Raw genomic sequence first — 25,438 nt, forward strand, 5'->3', positions numbered from 1 at the left:
ACCGCCACCTAAAATCCCCTAGCGCTCGCTGCGCAATAGAGCTCTTTGCAGAGGCAAGGTATTGTAAATCTCCATAAACAGTGCTTGGATGAACAGCAAATTCAGATAAGTGATGCGTTCCTTTTCATGTCTTCCAGTTACAAATAGGGAATGCTCTTCATTCTTCAAGGTAGATTTTTGTCAAGGATGAGGCTGCATTCGTACCACCCCAAGGGATTTAGCTGGTAGATTCGGGGATGGTTGGTTGTGGGGGATAAATAAATAAACCATGGCAATACACATGCAATAAATTAAAAAGCAAACAAGTCAGAAAGACATGCAAATCAGCTGGGAGATGTTATACAGTGTGTCATCCTCTCTCACACGGAATGCAAAGAGTCCGTCTTCTGCACTGCAGGGAGCCAAGGCCCAGTCCTGAAAGGTGCTGAGCCCCACTAGTTCCTCCCAATTACAGGACTGAGTCCTTATTTAAGGATTGTTGTGGGCAGGAGGAGGAGGAGGAGAATGGGGAGATTATTTAATCTTCAATAGAACTGGTCGAAATTTTGTAATGCAATTTTTTTCTTTCCTCTAGCATTTTTCTTCCAAACAAAAGGTCTGATTTGGATGGAATTTTGGGAGGGGCTTTGGCTGACAAAACGAAAACTTTGGATGAGACTGAAAACTGTTTTGTTGTTTTCATTGCCACATTTTTGCAGGAACCAAAACTACTTCCTGAACTGCTCTGACCTGTCACTCTCTGTAAGAAAAGCCAGAAAGAGTCTATTAAGAGGTAGGAAATGCTGTGGAGACTGTAGGATGAGCCATTTCATGTATTCACAGTGCTGAGGGCTTCCTTTACAATTGCAATAGCTTGCAGTCTAAAGTGCATAGTTTTGAGTCACGGTGCGATACTTTCTCACCAGATCTCAGAAAACTTCTACTAGGTTAGAGCTTCCTTATATACCTTAGATAGGTCTCAAGGTCTCTGATCCAGCAAAACACCCACTGATTTCAGTGTGGCTACTCACCTGGCTAAATTAACCATGTGCTTTGCTGGATGGGGGCCAATGTGTTATAACTCCATTTCATCTTAAAAAGAAAAGGAGGACTTGTGGCACCTTAGAGACTAACAAATTTATTTGAGCATAAGCTTTCATGAGCTACAGCTCACTTCATCAGATTTGTTAGTCTCTAAGATGCCACAAGTACTCCTTTTCTTTTTGCAAATACAGACTAACGTGGCTGCTACTCTGAAACCTTTCATCTTAAAGAGATAGGTATCCAACCTCCTGGGTACATTGCTGTATAGTACATTGATCTGAAAGTACCCCGTGTGTGCTCAGGTGTGTGTAATTTGTATTTCTTGATTGTATTTTAGTTGATTGAGCTCTGGCTATGTGCTCATGTTCAGTGCAGGGCAAACATAGAAGAACCAACCCCAGCCTTGTCGGTTCAGTCACAGATATTACAGTTTATGTTCTGGATGAATGTTCAATCTTAAAGAACCAGGATGCCAATTTTTAAGTACAGCATTTAACTTGTATGCATTATCACTGTCGGGCTTTGCAGAAGAAGTGTGCTCTCAGGGGAAAGCAGGTATTGATATGTCTATACATTGTTCTGTCAGTTGGAGGTTTAGGGACACCCAGAGCATGGGGTTGCATCCCTGACCATCTTTGCTAATAGCCATTGATGGACCTATCCTCCATGAACGTATCTAATTCTTTTTTAACACAATTGTGCTTTTGGCCTTCACAACATCTCCTGGCAATGAGTTCCACAGGTTGTGTGTGTGTTGTGTGAAGAAAGACTTCCTTATGTTTGTTTCAAACCTACTGCCTATTTTCACTGGGTGTTACGTGAATGGGTGAATATCACTTCCTTATTCATTTTCTCCTCATATGGAAGCTGTTCCATACACCTAATCATTTTTGTTGCTCTTCTTTCTACTTTTTCCAATTCCAATATGTCTTTTTTGAGATGGGGCAACCAGAACTGCCTGCAGTTTTCAAGGTGTGGGTGTACCATGGATTTATATAGCTGCATTATGACATTTGCTGTCATATTTTCTAGCCCTTCCCTAAAAGTTCCTAACTGTTCACGTTTTTGACTGTCGCTGCACATTGAGTGGATGTTTTCAGGGAACTATCCACAATGACTCCAAGATCTCTTTCTTGAGTGGTAGCATCTAATTTAGACCCCCTCATTTTGTATGGCTAGCTGGCATTATGCTTTCCAATGTGCATTGATCATTTATTTGGACCTCAGGCTCTAGAGGTGGAAACTGAGGTACAAAGAATTTTAAGGACTTGACCTGCAAAACTCTCAGCTCTCGGTGACTTGATGAATGTTACACAGCCAGCTAATGAAAAAATCAGGACTAGAACCGAGGAATCCCGCCTCCCAGTCTCCTGATCCTACAACTAGAGGTACCACATCAAAGAAAAGGGATAGTTACCTGTAGAAAGCTATAGATGAGCTAGGGGTTTGTGTGTGTGTGTGTGTGTGTGTGTGTGGGCAAACAGTTCAGCACACTGTTGTGATGAACAAATTGTATACGAAGGGGTCCATGTGTATATTAACAGCGTCATGCTATCGTTCAATTAACATACATCTCTATTGCACGGAAAATACATGGATAAATTCACCTGTGATTTAAAGGTAAGGCACCAAAAAATTAATCTGGGAAATAGCCAGGCTGACATAGTGGGTTATAAAACTGCAAGAACAACCTAGTTGGAGTGAAGCACTCCATCTGGAGCTCTTAGCCTGATACCAAAAACCAAAACAAAAAAAGGCCCAAATTATCATTCTTATTATTTATGAACACAGATGAGAAGCTAAAGGGTACACTGCAGCGTACACAGATGCTGATTATCTGGAGATTATATTGATGATGTAATAAAAATTCACTTTGGCTATTAAGCAGCACCAGGACAATCAGAGAGAGATTAGATAAAAATCAGAGAGAATGAATAATAGAAGGGAGAGGGAAAGTCATAAACCATACCTCCCTGCAAAGCACTCCATCCCAGAGTACCCCTTCAATCAGAATAAAGAAGTGTTGGAGCATATATATACCATCCATATGTACACACACACACCCATACAGGATATAGGTAGATTTGTGTGTGTGTGTATATATACGTACACCTGTAGGTAAATATGTATACACACACACACATATATATACATATACACACACCATTTATTTCTGCGTGTGTATGTGTGTGCAAATATCTCACATTTAGGAATATACCTTATGCCCACAGACTCACGAGGAGATAGATAGACAGATTAGATAGATGTATGCATGCCTAAAACAAGCTCCCTTTGCCTGCAGCAAACCCCAGTCGGATGGCGATGAGAGAAAACTTTCTCCTCCAGAGTGCTTGCTTGAATGAAAGCGGTGCTGCTGCACGTCCAACGTTGGTTCAAGTTTACTGACCATGTTTAATATTTGATTAAACCTTTGGCATAGCTGACTATCCTGATCTGAATAGATGATCCGACACTTTCTCTGGTAGTAAAGCCAAGCATAAGTAATAGTCATCCTCTGACTATGCGACTTGAATTTTGCCATCTCTAAAGAAGCTGCTAAATGCTTTTGGATTCCTTTCCACTGTTCTGTGTTTTCAGGTGGCCTCTACGAAAACAAACAAGCAACAAACCAGGAAATGTATTCATTTGCCCCAGACAAAGGTAGGGCATTGATTTATTAGTTATGGGGGAGAAATCCCCCTCCTTCCAAACACTCAACCTTCCCCGGCTCTAAGTATTTTTCCTCTCCTCCTCTCTGTACTTTTTGCCTGTGGTTTGCATTATCCTTTGGTAAATACATTACAACATGCTCAACACCTTGCTCGGCAGCTTGGAGATGTTTGTGCCGTTGCCCACACAAACACACACACATATGCACACAACCAGCAATTTTACAAGTAACCCATGGTGGCAGGGACAGGGGATGGGCATGCAAGCGTTTGCAAGGGAATATAGCTAAGGGTGGCAGAAAACAGCAAGCAGATCTGCAGGACTGGAGCGCATTGACTGCCATGGATTATGAAACAGCCACTGATGCTTTCAGAGTGGATAGTAAGAAAGGTGATTTTAGCTTAGGTGCTCTGTGCACTGGCCTGCTAGATCAAGAAATGCCCAGCCCTTCAGCACAGACATAAGCCAGACCTAATAATAATGATAAACACTTTGAACCCAGACGGATGCTTTCCACATAAAGATCAGTGCAAAGCTGAGCATCATGGTTCTCTTTCTTACACACAGAGAAATTGAGGCACAGATTGGTTTAAAGACTGTGCTCAAGATGATACAGGATGCTAGCTGGGAACAGAACGCAGCTTTCCCATCTCAGACTATGCTTCCTCCCTTCTCTGAGATGTTTTCTTTATTTATTTTTGGGGGGTGGGGGGTGGGGAGAAAGGATTTAAGATATGAAAAAGCTTCAGAACTACAGGAAAATCTGCTTGTAAGAAGTAGCATTCTTGCCCTGCAGGGAAAACATAATCCCGTGGAAAATATGTGAGGGATCATTGCGCTGGTGGGAGAAATCTGGTGTTGATTTGGCTAAAAAAATGGTGACATTATATAGCCTTTGATATATTGTATTGTGTTTTGATCTTCAAAGGAGGATACAGAGCCTTGATCCTCTCTCTACTGAGACTGCTTTCTTTGGCCTGGATGGACAGAGTCCGATCCTTTCTAATGCTTGCCGTGGCTTTTACTTCGGCTGGCCAGAGCGGCCTATCTTCTGCACAAATACTGAGCATGCCTCCAGCCCTGCTGTTTGGTGGAGGGCAGAGAAGCACGGGGACAGGCTAGAATGATGGGAGTTAAATTGCAGGTCCAAGGAATGGACCCAGAGCATGTGCAGTGGCTGACAAGAGCACAAGGAGAGAACTTAACGTGGATCAGGGAACCTGGGCAGCAACAGTATGGAGCTAAGAATCTGGTCAGGACAGTGAGAGCGTGGGAAAGGTGAGCAGGCCTGGGAAGTGAATGTGACAAGCAAGCAGGTAGCTATGAGAAGTGGGTCTCTGAGGCAAGCATGGGGCCTTGGGAAACTGAGCCTGGAGTTCGACAGAGCGAGCCCAAGAACTGAACTCCTGGAGCGAGAGCTGGCACTTCAGCTAGGGGGCAAAGACTGGGCCTTGGGACGAAGCTTAAAGAGCCAAGCCTTGGCACCAGACCCAGAGAGGAAGAGCCTGGGAACTGAACTTGGAAAGTAAAAGCATAGGCCTGGATCTGAGAACTGAGCCTGGGGAGACAACCTATAAACCAGTCAGTAGCGAGTGATCATTTAAAAAACACAACCCCCCGCCCCCCTCCCCCCCGCATTGCTGGGGAGACCAGACTGGAGAGAACACAGAGCCCCCTCTTCTCAAACAAGAACACACCGTTCTTCCCCTTCATGCTGCCAGTAAAGCTAAGCAAATATATAAATAATTAAACACAGACTTTCCCTCCTGCCCCAGGGCCTGCGAAACGGAGACTAAGTTGGATTTCAGGCCGTCAGACACCATCATGTTGCACGGACACACACACACAAAACCTGCCTTCCCACCTTCCGCAGAATATCAGCGACAAAAGTGGATCATCCTGACTGCAAGCAACCAGAGGCTGAAAACGCGGGTTTACGCCAACAGCAATTCAGAGCCACCCTTCCACCAACCCCACTTCCTCTGTGTTGGGCTGTCAAAACAATGAGCAGGAAGGGGGATGAGAAATGACAAATGTGATATTGACGTAGTAGAAAAAAAAACCCAAAAAGCAACACCCCAAAACAAAATGAAAACAAAACCCACCTGTTCAATTTGCTAGTATTGGTTGCCAGCTGGTTAGTGTGGGAGAGACCCTGAAAAACCTCTTTTCACTGAAATGATTTTCAAATGAGTTTCATGCTGATCTGACAGACTGGCCACTGGAATCCTCTGTTTATCCACATAGCGAACCCCGGAAGTTCCCCCACCCCGCCCCTGCACTGGACCACTCTGCCATGGAAGGATAATGGGAGTTCACACTCCATGGCCTCCTTTCCCGTCCTCTCATGCCCATAGTGGTGGTAGTTTTTTGTGAAGTGGCCCTCTGTTCACTAGGCACTTCATCCGAAGCCCACTGAAGCCAGATGGGAGAAGTCCCATTGACTTCCTTAGGCTTTGGGTCACATCCTAGCCAATGGACAGAGACCACCAACACAATTAAGCTAAACCACTGAGGAGCCATCACGTGGGAGCAACTTCCTGCCACCACAGACCCATGCTCGCTAAGGACCCTGATGCTCGCTAAGGACTTGCTTAAGCCTGATCCAAAACTCATTGAAGTCAACAGGTTTGGCACCAGGCCCTTAGAGCAGAAAGGCCTGCCATAGCCCTTTCCCAAAGCCCAGAGGCATACAGTTCCCTAAGGAGCAACAATAATGACTATACATAGCTCCTATATGATTCATTTTTAAATAGTCCATTCAAAATCCTGAGTTAGTGCATGAGTACATCTCTGTAGGCACCGACATTACAAAGAAAGGGCCTGAGCCTGCTTAATGGCAAAACTCCCATTGGCTTCAGCAGGCCCAAATAGACACTCAGCCAAAATGTTTGAGATCCATTTCTTCATCCTGTCCCCACATTTTAAAGCCTGAACTCGGGTTTGGGTGTTTCCTCTGCTCCCAGTAATCTGCCCTGATTTAGCATCTTTCATCTAAGACTCTCAAAATCATTTACCAGTATTGATTAAGCCTCACATCATACCCCCGCTTCCCTCAGAAGTCTGATTCTTCCCATTTGACAGATGAAGAAGCTATGGGTATGATCCAAAACCCAGTGAAGTCTTTCCATTGATTCCACAGCTTCAGATCAGGCCTCGGAGTTTAACGACCTGCTCAGGTTGTATTGCTGAGTCTTTATCAAAGCTAAGATTAGAACCCAAGAGTTCTGGTTGCCCATTATGAGCCCATCACGGCTAGATCATACTCTGTCCCTAGCTGGAAAACAATAGAAAGCACTGGTAACACTCAGAAGAGGGCAGCCCTGCCATATATTAGCCAGTAGTGAATAGTAAAGAATGAACACCAATGTTTTCTTTTGTTTTGGTTAATGTGGCATTAACTTTTAGTATCCCCACTAGTAGAAAGTAAAAACTGTCACCACTGTATCACTGTTATCTCCAGCAACATCTTTATGTGCAAATTCATCTGCAATGTATTGATGGGTTGTTTGGTTTGGGTTTTGGTTTTTATTTGTATCCCTTATGCTCATGGTGAACTTGGAATGAAATCATTTGTAAGATACTTATTTTCTGGGCCTCTAAATCAGCTATGTACCATCTCTTGCAAACAACAATGTAATAATAATGTCTTCTGAAGACTTTTGCAAGGGTTTTTACCTTCACTTTCCCACCAAGGTACTTTTTTTTTTTTTTTTTACTGCCAGCCTATCGAATGAGACCTACGTTTCTTTGTCGTCTTTTAAAAAAACAACCCCCAAAACATTCTGATGTAGGGAGGGGTCGCATAAATGAGGAACGGCACATGTCACAGAAGAGAGTGAAAAATCAGACCCCTGATCCATGTATTATGGAAGACTGAATCTGATCAAATAAATAGCTTTCAAAAGCAATTAAACCCCTGCAAAAGGAAAACACTTGCCCTCTACACTGAAACAAGGAATAATACGAGGCACACCATCCTGAAACTACCGTACGGCGACTAGAATGAGACACTTCAAGCTGAATGGTATAACCGAATGAATGAACTAGCAAACCTAGATAAGACAGCATACAGCTGAAGGGAGTAGTTAGGAGATTCTGATGCAAGCTGGTCTGCATGTCTAGATTTATACAATTAACAATCTTAAGGCAGTCACAATCCATATTACTGGGAGTTTCTGTCTCATGAGCAGTATCCTGCAAAATTGTTTCTAACTTGAGGCCTGATCCAAAGCCCCTTGAAAACAGGGGGAGTCTTTCTGTTGATTTCAATGGGATTTGGATCAGATCCTTGTCTGCTTTATAAAGAGAGAGAGAGAGAGAGAGAGAGCATTCCTTCCCCTTCGATTCTTTTCACAATAATTAATTAAATTAAAATATTTTAAAAACAAGAAAAAAAAAGGGGGGGGGAATAACCAGAAAATAACCAGACACTTTTTTCTGCATCACCAGGTAGGCTAACAAAGCAAAATTGCTCTTAGGGATCAATCCTTCACTGATAAGGGCTAGACTAGGTGGCCCAAAGAGTCTTTGCTATTTCTAATGTCTCTGATCCCCTTGCGGCTGTGATACAGTCATGCAAAGATCTTATGTAAAAGAAAGATACAGATAGATGTGTGATAGCAGAGAAGTGGGTCACTTTCTGTTTGGACAGGGTGAACATTCTTTTCTCTGAATAACGGGGAAGGGATGAGCCCTGCTTTAATAGGCAGTGAAGCAGAGTTTTCACTGTGTTAGCTTTCAAAGAGTTTCAAGCCAACACAATCTGCTCAGGAAAGGGATCTGTCTTGCATGCAACGTTTCAAAGAAGTGCTTCAAAAGATCTGTACCTTAGTATATTATTAGCATCAATCAATATTATTAACATTACAGGACAATTTTGTAAATTCTGCATTGTCCTCCTTCCCTAACTGTTACAGCAGTTACTTTATACAGTCTCTGGTTAGGTTGGTCAACAAAGCTATCGATATTATTAATGAAGAATATATCTACATCGTGACCTTTGCTCACAGAACTGAATCTCTTCTAAAGGCTGTCAGTTTCCTTAAAGAAGTATTGATAAGCTCATTACTGTATTGCTTTATATAATTTTAGGTCTGATTTTCACTCACCCTCAAACATCTTAGGATAATAAAGTAATGTTCTTCCCGCCCTTCCTAAAAACTGGTCCCCTTAGAATGGATCAAATGGTGAATTAGAACATTACGTAGAGGAAATATAATCATGGGAATTCTACAAGCACTCTGTGATATATATTTTGATCTTTTGAAAGCCTTCATCCCTCTGGATCCTGGTAAGAAAGCACTGTTATACAGGGATATTATTAGGTTGATGCTGCTTTATTCATCCACCTGCAAGAAGCTGTCGACGACAACAAAGATATTTGTGTGTTTGCAGTGAGTGATGCCTATTGTGTGAGGTAAATCTACCCTTAGAGATTGAAAAAAAGGGGAACTATGTGCAAAGAGAAGTCTGTCCTTTATATACATGTGTGCATGCATGCTCTGTGTGTGCGTAGATATTTGTATTAGAAACTGTCCAAGTATGCAGTCAGATCTAATCAGACCAACACTGTTTGCAAAACTCCATTTTTCTTCTCTCTGAAGAAAACTCATGTCAGGAGCCACACGTTCAGCACACTGTAAAGTCAGTCTGGTTATCTTTAAATATTTTTGAGACCCAGACAAGCTACGCGTAAACCAGACATGGATTAATTAGGTGTGACCGTATCATTAAATTAGCACAATGAACAAACAGCTTCCTATCACATTCAACTCTTCACATACTGATTCCAAGAAGTCAAGTCACCTGTTACTTTTGCCGAAGAATAAGCTTTCCGTAATGTTGTATTTGACAAGTGAAATATTTAGAGAGATATGTGACTATGTGCATATTGTACACACACACACACATAAATACTTATCCATGTGTATACTGAACATGTGTTTTCATGAATATGTATGTACAATATATGTATGATTGTGTATACAGTAGTATAGCTCTCTGTATAAACATTATATAGACAACTCTATTCAGTACAGCACCTTCCATACAAATGACATCCCATAATCTTTTCCAGAGTTAAAGAAGAGAATTATAGATTTAAACAGCAGTGCGGGAAAAGAGGGATTGTGTGGCATAAGCAAAAGAGAAAATGTCTGTCTATCTGCCTGTCTATCTGTAATGAACATTAGTGTGATCCACTATCTGCAAAATACTCTAACTTATATCTTTACAGCCCATCTGTCCGGACAACAACAGGCTCCTAGTGACAAAGCATCAGCAACATTCCCATCCTATGAAATGGTTAATGTTAAGCAATGGTTGTCCCTGTTCAAATAAAGGAGGGAGAAATAAACAGATAAGGGAGAGGTAGATCGAAATCTGTATGCCTCATTGGCTCAGCTGTCGGATATTTCTAATGCATGTTAAGGGTTTGTTACTAAGAACCTGTTAAATATATTTAAACCTTTGATCTGTAGCCAGTCTTAACAAAGGTGACAATTAATTAAAGGAGAGAGCCTTGCAATAAAGTTCCATTGTGGTCAGTTTATATACACTGTCCAAAGCTGGCTCATGGAAGTCACTGTCAATTAAAATCTTGTTGGAGTCCAGTTCATTATCAATTTTTCCCCTTGCCTTGATCAATATTTTTGGTAGCTCCTGCTTGACAAACTTAACACAATGTCTATATCTATATGTCTTTCCATTCATTTCCATGGAATAGACCTGTATATTATTTATTTTTAGTCATTACATATGGTCAGGCACTTTATTTGAGAGGCTTAGTGTTCCCATCCATCTTTATGTTAAGCAGCTACAATAATAAGCCTTCTCTTCCTTAGAGAAGATGTCAGTTGCGTATAATGAATGCGCATTAAAAGCTGCATTCACCTGCATGTTGTATCCAGGCTGGGGCTCAAAGTGACAAAAGCAAACAAACGCAAATCCCACGATGACACCCTGACTTCAGCTCACACCAAGTATTGCAGCACAGAGCGTGCAGAATATCATTCCATAAGATCATGAGATCTCAGTCATGCCATGGCATGGAGGACTTAGGAAGAAAAAGATCCCTATATTATAGCCCACAGCTCAGTCCACGGAGCTACGGTAGGGTAACAGCTTTAATTTCTCCCTGCCATGATGCCTTCCCCTCCCCATCCCCATTGCAGTTTTTAATAGATAAGGCTCAGTCCTTCACAGCTATTTCTGGCACAACTCCCTGTGGCATCAGTGAGTGAGAAAGGAGGGAAGAGACTTGTAATAAGAGTTGTTTCTCTTGTTGGTTTCCCTCCTTCCTTTAAGTATTACTTTATTCCATTGAAGGGAATCTAGGAAAAGAGATGAGCTCAGCCCTGGAAGTGTAGGACAGCTGATAACATCGACCGGAGATATTGTGGTTTACTATGTAAATCCACCACCCACAGCTTTTAAAAAGCATGCGGCCCATACGACTAGCACAGGGCTCGCGTGGGAAGGTAATTGACTGCATGCAAACCTGGGGCCCAATCCTGCTCCCATCGAAGCAGATGGTAAAACACCTATTGACTTCCATAGGGGAAGGAGAGGGCCGGCCCTTGGTGCTAAAGAGAGGAGGATGCTTAGATTCGTAGTCTCGTTCTCTGTGAGGACAGTGCTCAGCTTAGCTCATGTAACCGTTCACCTGCTTTGGACAAGCACAGGAACAAAGTATTGTAGGGCACAAATACAAAGGAGTTGGCAGATGAGCACCTATGAAATTTGTGGCCTTCTGCTGTTCTGGACTATTACTGTAACTTTACAGCCAAGACATATTTAAGTTGCTGGAATTGTTTGGGGGTTTTTTTTTGTTTTTTTTTTCAATACAGGTATCATCTCCCCCAATCATTTCTCCTTTGAAACCGTTACTGCCTGTCGCATAAACCCTCCGTTAGTCACACTCGATTGACGTGAGGGACCGTAACAGCTCCTTCAGAGTCGTCATGGTCTGCCAGGTCAATGCGGCTGGCCTGCATGCGCATACGGTATGCATGATAAAAAACCCTCTTATGCCTGGCTGAAGAAGTTGCTGCGTATTTGCAGTTCTCGAGGCCAGAAGGGCCCTTCCTTGATCTTTCAGCCCCTGAGCTCTGAGCCCACCTGCAACGCACAGAGAAGTTCCTAAATCCGCCCTCCCTCTCGAAGGGTTGCATCCAAATTTATGTTGAATGTGACACAGCTCCTGTGGCTTTACTCCCCCTTCACTCAGGCAAAATTCCCCATGACTCTGTCAACTTCCCTCCCAAGACTGTTCCATTGCCTGCCTGACTCTGCTAATATCCAGTTTGAATCATCCCCCACAGGGTGCCCTGCACCTGCCTCTGAAGCATCTGGCCACTGTCAGAGACCGTAGAGTGGACTAGACGGATTGCAGGCTTGGTCCTCACTGCGACAACGTTTCTAGTGTTTTCTACTGTCATTTCTGGTCAGTTCCTCCAATGACCATGCTCAATAATCCTTCAGGTATTTGGAAGCTATTACAGCCTTTATGGCCTTCCTTTTATGATTCTCATACATGTTACTCTGTTGGCCTCACATTAAAAATAAGTCAGCCCCTTAAAAAAAACTTTTTCGTCCCAGTAATACGTGTTATTACTGACTGGCATGAAGAATCTCAGTTTAGAAATATGTATGAAATGTAGGTTTAAGCTGTAGAATTTTTTAAAAAAAGCTCCTAGAACTACAAACTTTTCCCCCTTTCTTCTCACCCACCCCACCCCCAGTTATATAACTATAAACTAAGCACGTTATAGTAATTATTATTATTTCATTTGATAAATGCAAAACTTTACAGCCAAGTGAGAGACCCCTGAAAATTGGAGTTTGTATTGGAAATGCTGGCACAATGGTAACAACCATAACGGTACTGGGTGCAGATGCTATACAAAACCAGAATTCATGTCCAGGCCACTGGAAAAAAAGACTTAAAATCTAGCATTTTAATTTGCAAAGCAACCTGCGCTATTTGTTTGACATAAAATGTACATAGATATAGATACATCTATATGGGGTGTTGTTAATGTACAGAGGCTTGTTTGAGGTTTTTTGTTCATCTGTCTTTTGCTTGTTTTGTTTTCCTCTCTTAGATCAAGCTATCCAACTGTCTTTCACCTGTTTTCAGGGATTGTTCTTCAGACAGCAGACATAAAGCCTCCACTCTTTTGTTCCAGTTTATTTGTGCATTCTCCTCCCTAAAACTTGTCTGCTTTACTACCGCACTAAATACTACATGCATAGTGTTCAGCCAGGCAAACCTTATGTTTCAATTATGGAAGTGTTTATTCAGCACCTGTATTTACTTGTGTTCCTTTTTGACTAAATTTTCATTTCCCAAAATCTTTATAATCTATCTGTGCCTCTTAATTTAATAGTCATTGTTATTATTTTGAATTTCTGAAGTATCCTAAAAACTGATATCATGCTGAGCAATCTCTTTCTCTCTGTCTCTCTCTCTCTCTCTCTCTCTCATGGGAGAATATAAATAAGCCTTGCATACCTTTACTCCAGGTGTCAGAAATTCCAAAATTAGTCATGCTTTTGAGAAGAGGGTATGGCAAACAGGGGAAATAAACTGATATGTTGGTACTGCATCTTGCTAACTGCCTTTCCTGATTTGCTGAGTGAGATTTGGGTCATCTGAGTACATCATCCTAACAATGTGACTGCCATGGTGGTTTTCTCTGAGTTCTTTTTTTTTTTTTTCAGAGGCAATTTGAGAGGACATTGTAGCTTTCAGGACAATGCTGTACCTACCAGCCCCCAGAACCTCTCTCTTTCAGTGCAGTAACCTGCCTCTGTTTCACTGCATCGCAATTGAGAGTGGGATACACAGATCTATTCGGACTTCCTAAATAGAATATTATGCAGGCCCGTGTGCTTCAAATTAAAACCCACTCCAGGCTTGGGTACCAGTATGCATCGGTAGGAAAAGGCTGCTTAAGTCTGTTGGGACAGTTCTATATTTTGATTACATTAATTCATAAATATTATACTAAATACCACTAAAATGGGCCTTAAATGACTTCAAATAATGCATTATAATATGGCTGTCCTGAGAGCACTAACCTTTATGTCTCCCAGTAACTCAGCCTTTAAGCATACTCTGCTGCCAGACAAGAGGGGGGAAGTTATGAATGGATGGCTTGCTAAATTGTTAGTCTGTGATTAGTTGACTCTCTCTCTCTCTCTTTGTGTGTGTGTGTATCAGTGTGTGTGTGTGTGGGGGGGTCAAAGCTGCCTAGATTTCTGCTGGCAAAACATCCGCACAAACCCCTACCAACAACACAATAAAGTAGCAGAGGATATGAGTGTGTTGCTCTTGCCCCATTGGGGAGAGGAGCGGGAGGAAGGAGCGGGGGATGAAGGGGACATAGGGGTTAAGATCATGCCATGAAAACCTTTCTGCGCAGGGATCAGGCGATCCTTACACTTACACACACACGTGCCTGCAAAACAAATGTATTTCTATCAAGTATCTGGGCTGGATGTCAGAGTCTGAATCACTGTCACAGAGCCTGGGAGCTCATAAGCTTTTGGGATGGATTTGTGTGTGGGGGGGGGGACGACGACGACAATCTCTGACTTTACCTTTAGATCTATTCTTCTCAATTTCCCATGTCACAGAGAAAGACCCTACAGGGATCTCTTTACTATTGCTGAGACGCACACCTCCACTCCATTCATTTCAGTGGCTTTACACCGGAGATGACTGATCTCCATGTTTTTACTCTACGGGTTGTTTGTGTTTTTGTTTTTTTTTTTTAGTAATACAATTTATTTATTTATTAAAGGGATCGCTTTCCACACAGTTAAATAAACTACAGCTCCCATTAACCCTTGACATCCTTCACTGGGATACCCCCACGGCTTGGTCTGCGCGTGAAATCGACTAAGGGAAAGGGATCAATTTATGGACGCTCATTATGCTGCAGTTGTGGAAAGCGTCTGGGGTTTTTATACCGCCACCCTCCGCTCTTGGATCTAAGTTAGAGGATCTTTATGCCATTCTTCAACCATGCCAAAAAAAAAGGGGGGGGGGGATCTGAGTTAATATTCTGCTTTATGTTGCCGACTTAGATGAGAACAAAAGAAAAAGGGGAGAGTGAGAAAGAAAGAAAAAAAAAACGAGAAGCAAAACACAATCCTAATTTTTCAAAGCCCCGTCATGCTTTTTGACTTAATAGTAATTAATCACCAGTGGCAAGAAAGTCATTTTTTCCCCCCAGGTAGCCAGAGGCACATTTTGATCAGGATTAGCTAATAAATCAGCAGCATCACCCGAACGGAGTTCAGACACTTCTCGGACGGACTACATAAAACCGATCTCTCAAACGCTGGCATCTCGGTGCCTAGCCCCGCTCCATGACAATAACCATCAGCACACCCCCCGCCCAGACCTCCCCACTCCGAAGTCCAGAAGTACTAAGAGGTTGAAAAGGAGTCTGCTTTCTACAGCAGCCCGGGCTGATCCACCCTGACCGGTCCCCCAACCTAGGTGGCAGCTTTAAATATAGAGTTGGAGGAGAATGAAGTCCTAGCGGCTTGCTTATTTCAGGAATATTCGCTCAACATTATTCAGACAGCAAGAGAAGTGCTCGCTTCCCTCTCTGTGTGTGCACACAAACACACATCTCTGCGGACAATGCATGATCTACAGGGTGAGATACGTAGTGTACAAAATAGGAAGACATTAAAGTTTGCCCAGAGCTAGAAATAATTACAGACTAAATCCAAGAAGCCTCTAGCCAGATGCCATCTCCAAATGCCCTGGATTTTGCATTCAGGCGAAGCTCTGTGGTAAAGTTTGTATTCTTCATTACTATTGTTTCCTCTTTCTTAAGGAAGAAACCCGCACCATTCACACACACCGCCCACGGGAACTACCCCGCATCTGCCAGAGACAGAGTCTCCTAGGACCTCGCTTTCCTGATGCTTATTTTTACCGACGAGTTGTTTAAACGATACACACCAAACACTAACCTTGATGTGGTTTCTAGGAAGCTTGACTGAAAGGTGAGAAAGCTCCTAAGTTATACTGATCGTCTGGGGGGAGGGAAAATACCCTGTAATTTATATGCCCTCCTCAGTCTCTTTTCTCTGTATATTGTTTTCTTGGATATAGGGTTATATTTTCATTCTTTTCCGGGGCGGGCGGGGGGTGGGGAGTTGACTGCTAAACATGCCGTTAACTTTACGATTTACAACTCATCAAGCAAGCGGAATAGATATTAACCCACCGAAATTGTTCTCTGGGACTCTGTCCACTAGGAGTCTGCGGGGTTAACAGAAGTTGAGATTTAAACCCTAATGTAATACATCTGACTTCCCCCAGCCCTGGATCTAAAGGGACCACCCATTCATATCTGTGCTCTGTTTCATCAAGGCGGTGTCCTTTTTTTTTATAAAAGCAATGCTAAATAAAATAAAATAAAAATTAAGAAACAAGAATTAATAAATAATAACAATAACCTCAGGAGTTAACGGCGTTCATTTGGGCTGCCAGCGCATCCTGTTTGTAAGCGGGTCTTCTATTTAAATTGCCTTCAACTACTCAGTTTAGTCCTACTTTCATGCCTGGCGATCAACCTGGTGGCAAGCACTAAACTCCTGCTGATCCCAACTACACATCCGGACATAACAGCCCCGAGGACGAAACATTTGCAGACCCCACTCCGCCGCTACAGCTAAGAGCTGGGGGGGGGGGGAGGCGGGGGGGGGGGGGAAGGAGGGCGGAAGGAAACGCTTCATGAACGCTGCTCCAGACCGTTAAAATAAAATCCCAAAAGTTACTGATCTCTTCCAACATGCCCGGAGAATTGAGCACCCACGCTAAAAAAAGAAAAAGAGAAGTATCGCTGTGTATGCACGGTAGGTTTGCTCGGGATGGTCTAATAGTCCCTCCTTTCCAATGAGCCCCGCTGTTCTCTACTTTGCAATTGTATAGAAAGAACCCTGCCTGGGATTTCTTTTATTGTCCCCCCCCACACACACACCCTTAACAAAATTAACTCAACCTCCCCCATCCCTTTATTTTAAGGTCCTGGATCTCTCCCACGGCATAGCTGTAAAATACACACACACACCCGGTGTGGAAATGTGCCGCTAGGAAAGACAAATAAATAAGCCCTCCCCGTCTTTTCAGCACCACCGATCTGTGGACAGCTGCCTCTGGCCAACCCCGGCTCCCTCCCGGCGCTCTCCGGCTGCCTCAAGTGATTGCATCGCAGCGCAAAGCAAAAGCAAATATATATATATATATATATATATATATATATATATATATATATATATATATATATATATATATATATATATTTTAAAAAAGGAGAAGAAGAATAAATAAACCGCGTGCGATGTCCCCCACCCCCTTCCCTCCTCTCGCTCTGCTTCTCTTTCGAGGAGGGTCTGGCAGCCCCTGCGCCCCACCGCGCCCCCCCAAACTCCCCGGCTCTCCCGGGAAAGTTGGAGGGGAGCTCACCTTTGTGCATGCCAGTGAACCTGTCCTTCAGCACCGTCAGTTCGTAGATCTTCCCGAACTCCTCGAAGAGCGGCTTGAGGTCCTTCTCGTCCAAGTTGCGGGGGATCTGCCCAATGAAGAGCTTGATGGCATCGTGGTCCTTCATGGGGATGGTGGCGGGGTTTCCGGGACTGTGGGTTAATCCGTTCATGTGCCCGTTGGTGCTGGGGTTGGTGTGATTGCTACTCAGGCTGGTATTGTCTGCTTGTCCGTTTGCTAACGTGGCCATCTTTATATACATAGAGAAAATCTTCTTTCCCTTTCCCCCCCCCACCCTCGCTTCTCTTCGCTCGCTCTCGCTCCCGCGTTCACACACACACACATACACACTCACACACACACACTCCTCCCTCTCTGCCTCGCTCCCTGGGTCTGGGCTGGTTTCTTGTTCTTGTGTGTGGGTTTTTTTTTTTTTTTTTTTTTTTTTTTTACATTGAGGATCTGTGTCCTTTCCGTTTAAACAGGCTGGAGCGGTTCAAATTCCCAGCCAGACGAGGGGGTGGTGCGTGTGTGGATGAGCAGGGTAGGGACCGGGGGCGGAGGGGGTGGGATCTGCTTTTGCCTCTACCCTGGCTAAACCCCCCTCCTCCCAGCTAGCCCCCCCCCACCTCCCCCGTCTGCCTGCCTGGGAGAAGCTCAATGGTACCTTCCAACCCAGCCCCTGGCTATAAATAGCATTAGGCGCATGGCTATTGGAGAGAGAGTCAATTTCTATTGTGCCAAGTGAGCAAAGGGGAGCGATTGCATTTTTAGGAGCAATGATGATGATTTCCACCCCCCTTTTCCTTTGCAAGCCTTACGATCAATCGCTGGCGTGTTTTAATTTCAGTCATCACCCGGAAAACTGCCTTTTATTTGGGGAGGGGGGACCCCAAGGTGTTCTGGCTTTATTATTCTATTAAATCTGATGATGATGATGATGATGATGATGAAATTGATCTTAAAAGCAGTTCAGAGAAGGAGGAAGCCTCAGCATCACAGGCTGCTCTTACTGTTGTGGCTGTATAATTTCTCTCTCTCTTACTCTGTCTGATCTTGTTGCATCTGAAAAAAAAATTACCCTGCTTGCTCTTTAGTTATGTTATTATGCCATCAAGGCAGGAAAGGGGGACTGTATTACTGTAGATCTTTAGAGAGGAAGGGGGAAGCTATAGGACTACTGTTGATGGTGATGATGATCCTGTATTTTACATGCAATCAGTGCCGGGAGTGGGCTGTAAAGGAGTATATGTGCTGGGGAAGAGACGGCTTAGATAAGATTTCCTCGTTCGACTCCCAAACCATCAGACTAGTCTGTCTCTCTCTCTCTGATGGAAACATTAAACGTATTTTGTTCTCATCAGGGCTGAGAGATGCTCGTCCGAACAATGCATTCTAGACAATTAAATTGTACTCTATTAAATATATAAGATCTCATTTCCTGTCGTTCGGAGGGGGCAAAAAAAAACAGACCAAACCCCCATGAGCACAAGGTTTTTTAAAATAAGGGTATTACCAACGTTCAAAGCATCCCCCCTCCCTCCCTTAAACTGGAATGAAATCTGTGGAGGCTTGCTGGCGGGGCTGATGCTACCAGCAGAGAAAGGGAAACAGGAAGAGGAGAGATGAAAGCTGCTTTGCAGACTTCAAGTTACCTGGGCCGAAAAAGAAAAGCACCTTCTTGGTTGATTTCTCTCTCTCTCTCTCTCTCTCTCTCTCTCTCTCTCTCTCTCTCTCTCTCTGTGCTTCTCTCTCTCTGTCTCTGTGTGTGTGTTTCTCTCTCTGTGTGTGTGTGTTTCTCTCTCTCTCTCTCTCTGTGTTTCTCTCTCTCTCTCTGTGTCTCTCTCTGTGTGTGTTTCTCTCTCTCTCTCTCTCTGTGTTTCTCTCTCTCTCTCTCTGTGTCTCTCTCTCTGTGTTTTTCTCTCTCTCTCTCTGTGTCTCTCTCTCTGTGTGTTTCTCTCTCTCTCTGTGTTTCTCTCTCTCTCTCTGTGTCTCTCTCTCTGTGTTTCTCTCTCTCTCTCTGTGTGTCTCTCTCTCTGTGTGTTTCTCTCTCTCTGTGTCTCTGTGCGCGCACACACACCAAACTATTATTCGTTTCTCCCATAACGGGGCCATATATCGATTAATCAGTCAGCTAATTTTCATCTTGCCTGGACTCAAATTTGAAGCAGGGGAGGGAGCTGTCATGGTTTTACATGATCTCCCCCTCCACGTCACCCCATCATTTCAGGGAGCATCAGCGAGGGGCACAGAAAACCACAGCAGTTAGGCAACCGCATTGTGCATCAGCTCCAGCCTGGAGACCGGGTGTGTGTGTGTGTGTGGTGGGTGTGGGGGGGGGGGGCGGGGGGGTAACACGTGTTATTGTAAACGGAAGGGAGAGGAGTAAGGAGGCTATTCCTTTAATTTTTTAGCGTTTCTAAACGGCTATTGACAGAGCTATTCTCCCAGTGTGATAGAAGAATTTAAAAAAAAAAAAAACAACACTTTTTTTTTTTACCTCCTGCCTTAAAGAAAGAAAGAAAGAAACTACAACAACATGAAATGAAACTGTCCTTAGGTTTGTCTGATGCATTAAATGAGCCGAGGCTGCATAGCACTCAGTGGGACTAGGAGGCAGGGGGCCGATCCTGCATTCCTGGGCGATCCCCTTGCTTTGGGATTGGGGAAAAGGTTGCAGGATCCGGCCGGAATTTTTTTTTTTTTTTTTTGGGCAACTAAAATAAACTCGGGGCCAGCCACTGGAGTAGCGAAGCCGGGCTCGGCCCCAGCTCTTATTCACTTCGCGGGCGGAGGAAGAGGGGGGGAGCCAGTTCCTTCCTTGCTAAAATCCCCCGGGATCCTGCTTGCTCCTACACTCGGCTTTTCAGCCGGTCAGCATGCCATTGCATTGTCCAGCCAAGCATCTCACAGTGGGTAGCAGGTGCAGGAGAGGGCGGAGGCAGCACTGGGCAGCCTTTCCCTTGTATCATCGCTCTCCCGGTAACTCAGACCTACATTACAAAGCCCTGCCCGTGGCAGGTCCTTCTCTTTTATTGCTCTTTAAATATCTCACACTGGTCATGAGAAGCAGCTTTCTTTCAGAGCCCTCCAAAGGTCTGATGGATGGCGTCCCATTTTAGTGCCTCACTTAAATTATGGAGTGCTATTTGTGTGTGTGTGTGTGAAAGTTTGCATTCCTTTCCGAGAGCATTTCACAGCACAGCGCAGTGTGTACACAAGTGATGCATCCAACGCTTTGGGAAACTGACCAGGCTAAGATTTCTCCCCTCCCCACCTGCATTTCCCTTGAATTACTCACCTTCAGTGTTTAATTCGTGCCAGGGCTTGCCAGGACTGAGCCCTGACACCCCTAGGCTGGGCAGTTAGTAGCCCCAGCACCTCTGCACTTGGCAGTTCATAGTCCCCTGGGCTTGCTGCATCGGTTATGAATGTAAAAAAATAAAAGTAAAAATTGCTTTTGCCCCAGCACCTCTTTCATTACAAATTAAGCACTGCTCGCCTTCAAATGCTGACTGGTGCCCATATCCCAGCCTATGTACAACCACACAGAAGAGCTCCTTACGAAGAAATCCTGAAGGAAGAGATCTGGGGAAAGACTGTGATTTACATCAAATATATGCCAAGGAGCCAGGAAGGCCTTTTGAATTAATACATGTGAAACCAGGCTAAAAGAATAAACATCCACCGAAGTCAAAGGTGAAACAGATTCCAGCATTGATTCCAACTGTTCAAGGGGCAGATCTGTTAACACATTTTAGTGCATGCAACGGCTATTCCAAATGCAGGCCAATTTAAAACAAAACAACAACAACAAAACAGGCAGGTGGAATGAATAATTTTACTGCTCAGCCAGGGTGTCCTTTTGACAGTTTTCTACCTAGGGCTGGTTCACATACAGGTTTTGTATGTCTATACCTGTCATGGCTCAGAAGCAGATATAAAGTGATAAACCCCCCTAGTGTTCACTTACAGTGGTGATGGGCGGCAGTATAAAAGTCTAAAATGCTGTTGCCACAGACATACCAGTTAAAAGGTGCTTATCGCAATATAGCCTATTCAATGAATGGAAATAAGCTATACCCCCATAAGCACCTTTAGACCAGTATAAAGGGTGGTACCATTTTAACTACATTGGTTTTTAAACCATTATAATTAAAGGGGGGGGGGTATAGACTGAGCCTATTCCATAGTTCCTAGGTGAGGACTGTTCCCAGGTAATCCCCTAGGTAATGCAGTAAGCCCACTTTTCCAGCCCTTAACCAGACAAAACTGCCTCTGCAGTCCATGAGAGTTTGGCCTGACTACAGTCTTCAAAAGCAAGCTACAGTTGCTCATAGGGAGGGGAAAGCAGTCGCTGCTCAGAACATAGAAATAAAAGGAATAAAAACTAAATCCAAGTATTATTAATTATTATTAAAGTTTCTACTGTCTACTTTCAAATAAATATCCATGGTCCAGTTGTCCCCCCTTTCTCATGGCCAGCAGCATCTTACTCTGAGAGTAGCCCCATTCGTTTCAATATGGGTCCTCAGAGAATGAGGCTCTACTCAACTGAAGGGTGATAGAATCTGACCCATAATGCAATGCCACTGAAGTCAGTGGAGAAGCAAAATCAATGGAACCATTCGCACAGGTGAGCACTAATCATGTGCGCAGAGGTTTGCATGATCAAGCCTTTGTTTGGGAATGCTACTTCATTTTCCTTTCAATTGGCCCTAATTCTGCAAACTCTTGGGCCCGTGAGTAGCTTTAATCACGTGAGAAGATCCATTGATGGTAATAACATTACTCACATAAGTAATGGTCCTGACATGCATAATTATTTTTGCAGCATTAAGCATTGTGTGTGGGGGAGCGGAGGATAATCCTAAAATTCATGAAGTCAGTGGGAGGCTTTCCATTGACTTTGGGGGAAAGGGAGAATAGATCAGGCCCTTGAAGTGAACATGTTGTCATAGATTGAGAACTGGTTAAAAGACAGGGAACAAAGGGTAGGAATAAATGGTAAATTTTCAGAATGGAGAGGGGTAACTAGTGGTGTTCCCCAAGGGTCAGTCCTAGGAGCAATCCTATTCAACGTATTCATAAATGATCTGGAGAAAGGGGTAAACAGTGAGGAGGCAAAGTTTGCAGATGATACTAAACAGCTCAAGATAGTTAAGACCAAAGCAGATTGAAGAACTTCAAAAAGATCTCAGAAAACTAAATGATTGGGCAACAAAATGGCAAATGAAATTTAATGTGGATAAATGTAAAGTAATGTACATTGGAAAAAATAACCCCAATTATACATACAATATGATGGGGGCTAATTTAGCTACAACTAATCAGGAGAAAGATCTTGGAGTCATCGTGGATAGTTCTCTGAAGGCGTCCACGCAGTGTGCAGCAGCAGTCAAAAAAGCAAACGGGATGTTAGGAATCATTAAAAAAGGGATAGAGAATAAAACAGAGAATATCTTTTTGCCCTTTTATAAATCCATGGTACGCCCACATCTTGAATACTGCATACAGATGTGGTCCCCTCATTTCAAAAAAGATATACTGGCATTAGAAAAGGTTCAGAAAGGGGCAACTAAAATGATTAGAGGTTTGGAACGGGTCCCATATGAGGAGAGATTAAAGAGGCTAGGACTTTTCAGCTTGGAAAAGAGGAGACTAAGGGGAGATATGATAGAGGTCTATAAAATCATAAGTGGTGTGGAGAAAGTGAATAAGGAAAAGTTATTTACTTGTTCCCATAATATAAGAACTAGGGGCCACCAAATGAAATTAATAGATAGCAGGTTTAAAACAAATAAAAGGAAGTTCTTCTTCACTCAGCACACAGTCAACCTGTGGAACTCCTTGGGTTGTGAAGGCTAGGACTATAACAGGGTTTAAAAGAGAACTGCATAAATTCATGGAGGCTAAGTCCATTAATGGCTATTAGCCAGGATGGGTAAGGAATGGTGTCCCTAGCTTCTTTTTGTCAGACGGTGGAGATGGATGGCAGGAGAGAGATCACTAGATCATTACCTATTAGGTTCATTACCTCTGGAGCACTTGGCATTGGCCACTGTCGGTAGACAGGATATTGGGCTGGATGGACCTTTGGTCTGACCCAGTATGGCCACTCTTATGTTCTTAGAACAACGTCTGACAAAGAAAAAGTAAAATCCCAGTAAAATCCCAGTCTCCCCAACTTACATCCTGTATAAAAGCTTGCACTATCAGGTAGAGAAGAAATAAAGGAATAGCAATTAAGGTTAATGGAGGGAGAATTTATAAATAGACTGGTATTTGTCGAATAATTTATCTGACAAATTTAACAATGTCCAATAAATTGCTGGACAAATCCACATATTTAAAAAAAAAATAACCCTTCACCCACCTAGAGTTCTGGGCTGATAATTCAACACACATATTCACAGATTGTTTAGCTGATTATTTTCCTGATCTATTTCCAAACAAACTATGACATCATTTTAAAAAAAGAAAGTTCAAATCTCAGGCCAAACCTATACACCCCCAATTATTATGGAAGGACCCAATCCTGCCATGCCTGCCAAACTAACTGGGAATACCTACAGTAGCATTCACTACACTTGGTAAGGAATGTCCAGCCCTAGTCTCATTAAAATAAATCAGGAGAGCTGCATCTGGGCCCTTGATACATGCCACAAAATGAGAAGAGCTTGTGTCTTCTTAAGTCAGGCAAGAATGTGTGCACCTGGTTACGGGCCCAGTTGTGCAACCCCTTACACATGGCAGTGATCTGCATTCTTGGGAGTTGGTCCATTGAGATCAGATGGATTATACATGTGAGGAAGGATTACTCACATGAGTGTTTGCAAGGCTGAGCCCTGAATGAATATGGGAGTCAGTGCTCTTCTGCATTAGTAAGAATAGCAAAGAGTGGCTGAGGGGAGGAACGAGAAATACCTGCGGCTGAAAGGACTTTGGATAGGGCTCAGACCAAAGGCAGGCAGCAAAAATTCTCATCGCAATAAAAGGGAGCGTTTCTTAGCTTGGCCTTTTCTTATTAAACTAGGAATGGTGATTTTTAGGCGATAAACTGTGTTAATCTCTTCTTAGTGGTTGAAAACTGGAAGTGTGTGTGTGTGTAGATAGGCATTTGTATACAAAAACACACACGCACAAACTAAATTCCACTCAGTGAATTCTATTAAACAACCATCTCCCAGGTATTCCCATTATCTATGCTGTATCCACTGTAAACATGTTTTTTAGCCCTTTGAAAGTGGATATCAAGTAGATTATCTCCTCATCCCTTTTCCATCATATGTTCTGCCACAATTTCTCTGTACATAATCAGTAATGAAAGCGGGCAAGGCTGTATTGTAAGAACAATGATACTTCAGATTCCTACTGCACTTTTCATCCCCAAATCAGTGTGCAATCTTTAGCAATTAATGCTCACGGTACCCCACTGAGGTAGGGAAAAATTAGTACACTAGGAGCCTGCTATTAAGGTTGCATGTCATTGCCCATTATAAGACCCTGTTTTCAGTTACTTATAATAATTTTGTCATACTTTAACTGCTTGGCTTGAAATCTTCCATGATGGGTATCTGCCTCTGGTGATATTTTTTCTTTAATTTGCAGCAAAATTGTTGAGCTGTTTCTGAGAACAAACCTATGGAAAAATATGTTGTTTTGCCCATGTTAAAAAAATTGTGGCCACCTTGGTTTTTGAAAAGCTCTAGTGGCTGTGTGCTTTGAAGCTGGAAACGGACATTTGGCAGGGCCGTGGCCTTTGTGTCAGGGATGTGCCTTTTGTTTCCCTGTGTAAATCTGTTTTAGCAGCTATATTCCCTGAATAGTCCATCCACACTAGGCACGCTCCATACTGGGGATAAGCAGAACAACCCTAGCAATAAGAGCTCTGGACTGCTGAAGGCCATATCAGAGTGCAGGTCTGGCCACCAGAAATTAAATCCAGAAAGGGGAGAACTGGGACTGGCAGGGCAAGGACACCATGACTGTGAATGGGGGAGAGACTGAGACTGGGATGAGGAGAAGTTCAGGGTGGTAAGACTAGGCCTTGCTGGGCAAAGGCTCGGTTGAGAAGCCTGAGGATAGGAGACTGGGACAAGGAGTCAGGTATGGGGAATTTGCAGTATTAGGACAGGGACAGGTTGGAGGGGACAGGTCAAAAGGGGTCATGCTTGGGGGGAATGGACGGAAGAGTCTATGTCCATTAGAGCACATTTCCCTCCAGAG

The 25,438-nt window shown here is 43.4% G+C and overlaps 1 protein-coding gene across 9 annotated transcripts in view; it reads right to left on the reverse strand.

The window, feature by feature from the left end:
- The window catches only part of CELF4 (CUGBP Elav-like family member 4), an 892,259-nt gene extending 874,605 nt beyond the window's left edge, over positions 1–17,654 (reverse strand). For 5 of the 9 annotated variants that reach the window (XM_084628815.1, XM_084628814.1, XM_084628816.1 and 2 more), the window contains exon 1: positions 17,192–17,564. In XM_084628815.1, the coding sequence (XP_084484941.1) occupies positions 17,192–17,471 (280 nt within the window). In that variant the 5' untranslated portion in view covers positions 17,472–17,564. Of the gene's footprint in view, positions 1–17,191 lie in introns of all 9 variants that reach the window. The other 4 variants (XR_014711730.1, XM_084628813.1, XM_084628820.1 and 1 more) reach the window with 3 other exon arrangements.
- Positions 17,655–25,438: the final 7,784 nt, after the last annotated feature.

Source organism: Lepidochelys olivacea (genome assembly GCF_965140295.1).
Source record: "Lepidochelys olivacea isolate rLepOli2 genome assembly, chromosome: 5".
Lineage (NCBI taxonomy): Eukaryota > Metazoa > Chordata > Testudines > Cheloniidae > Lepidochelys > Lepidochelys olivacea.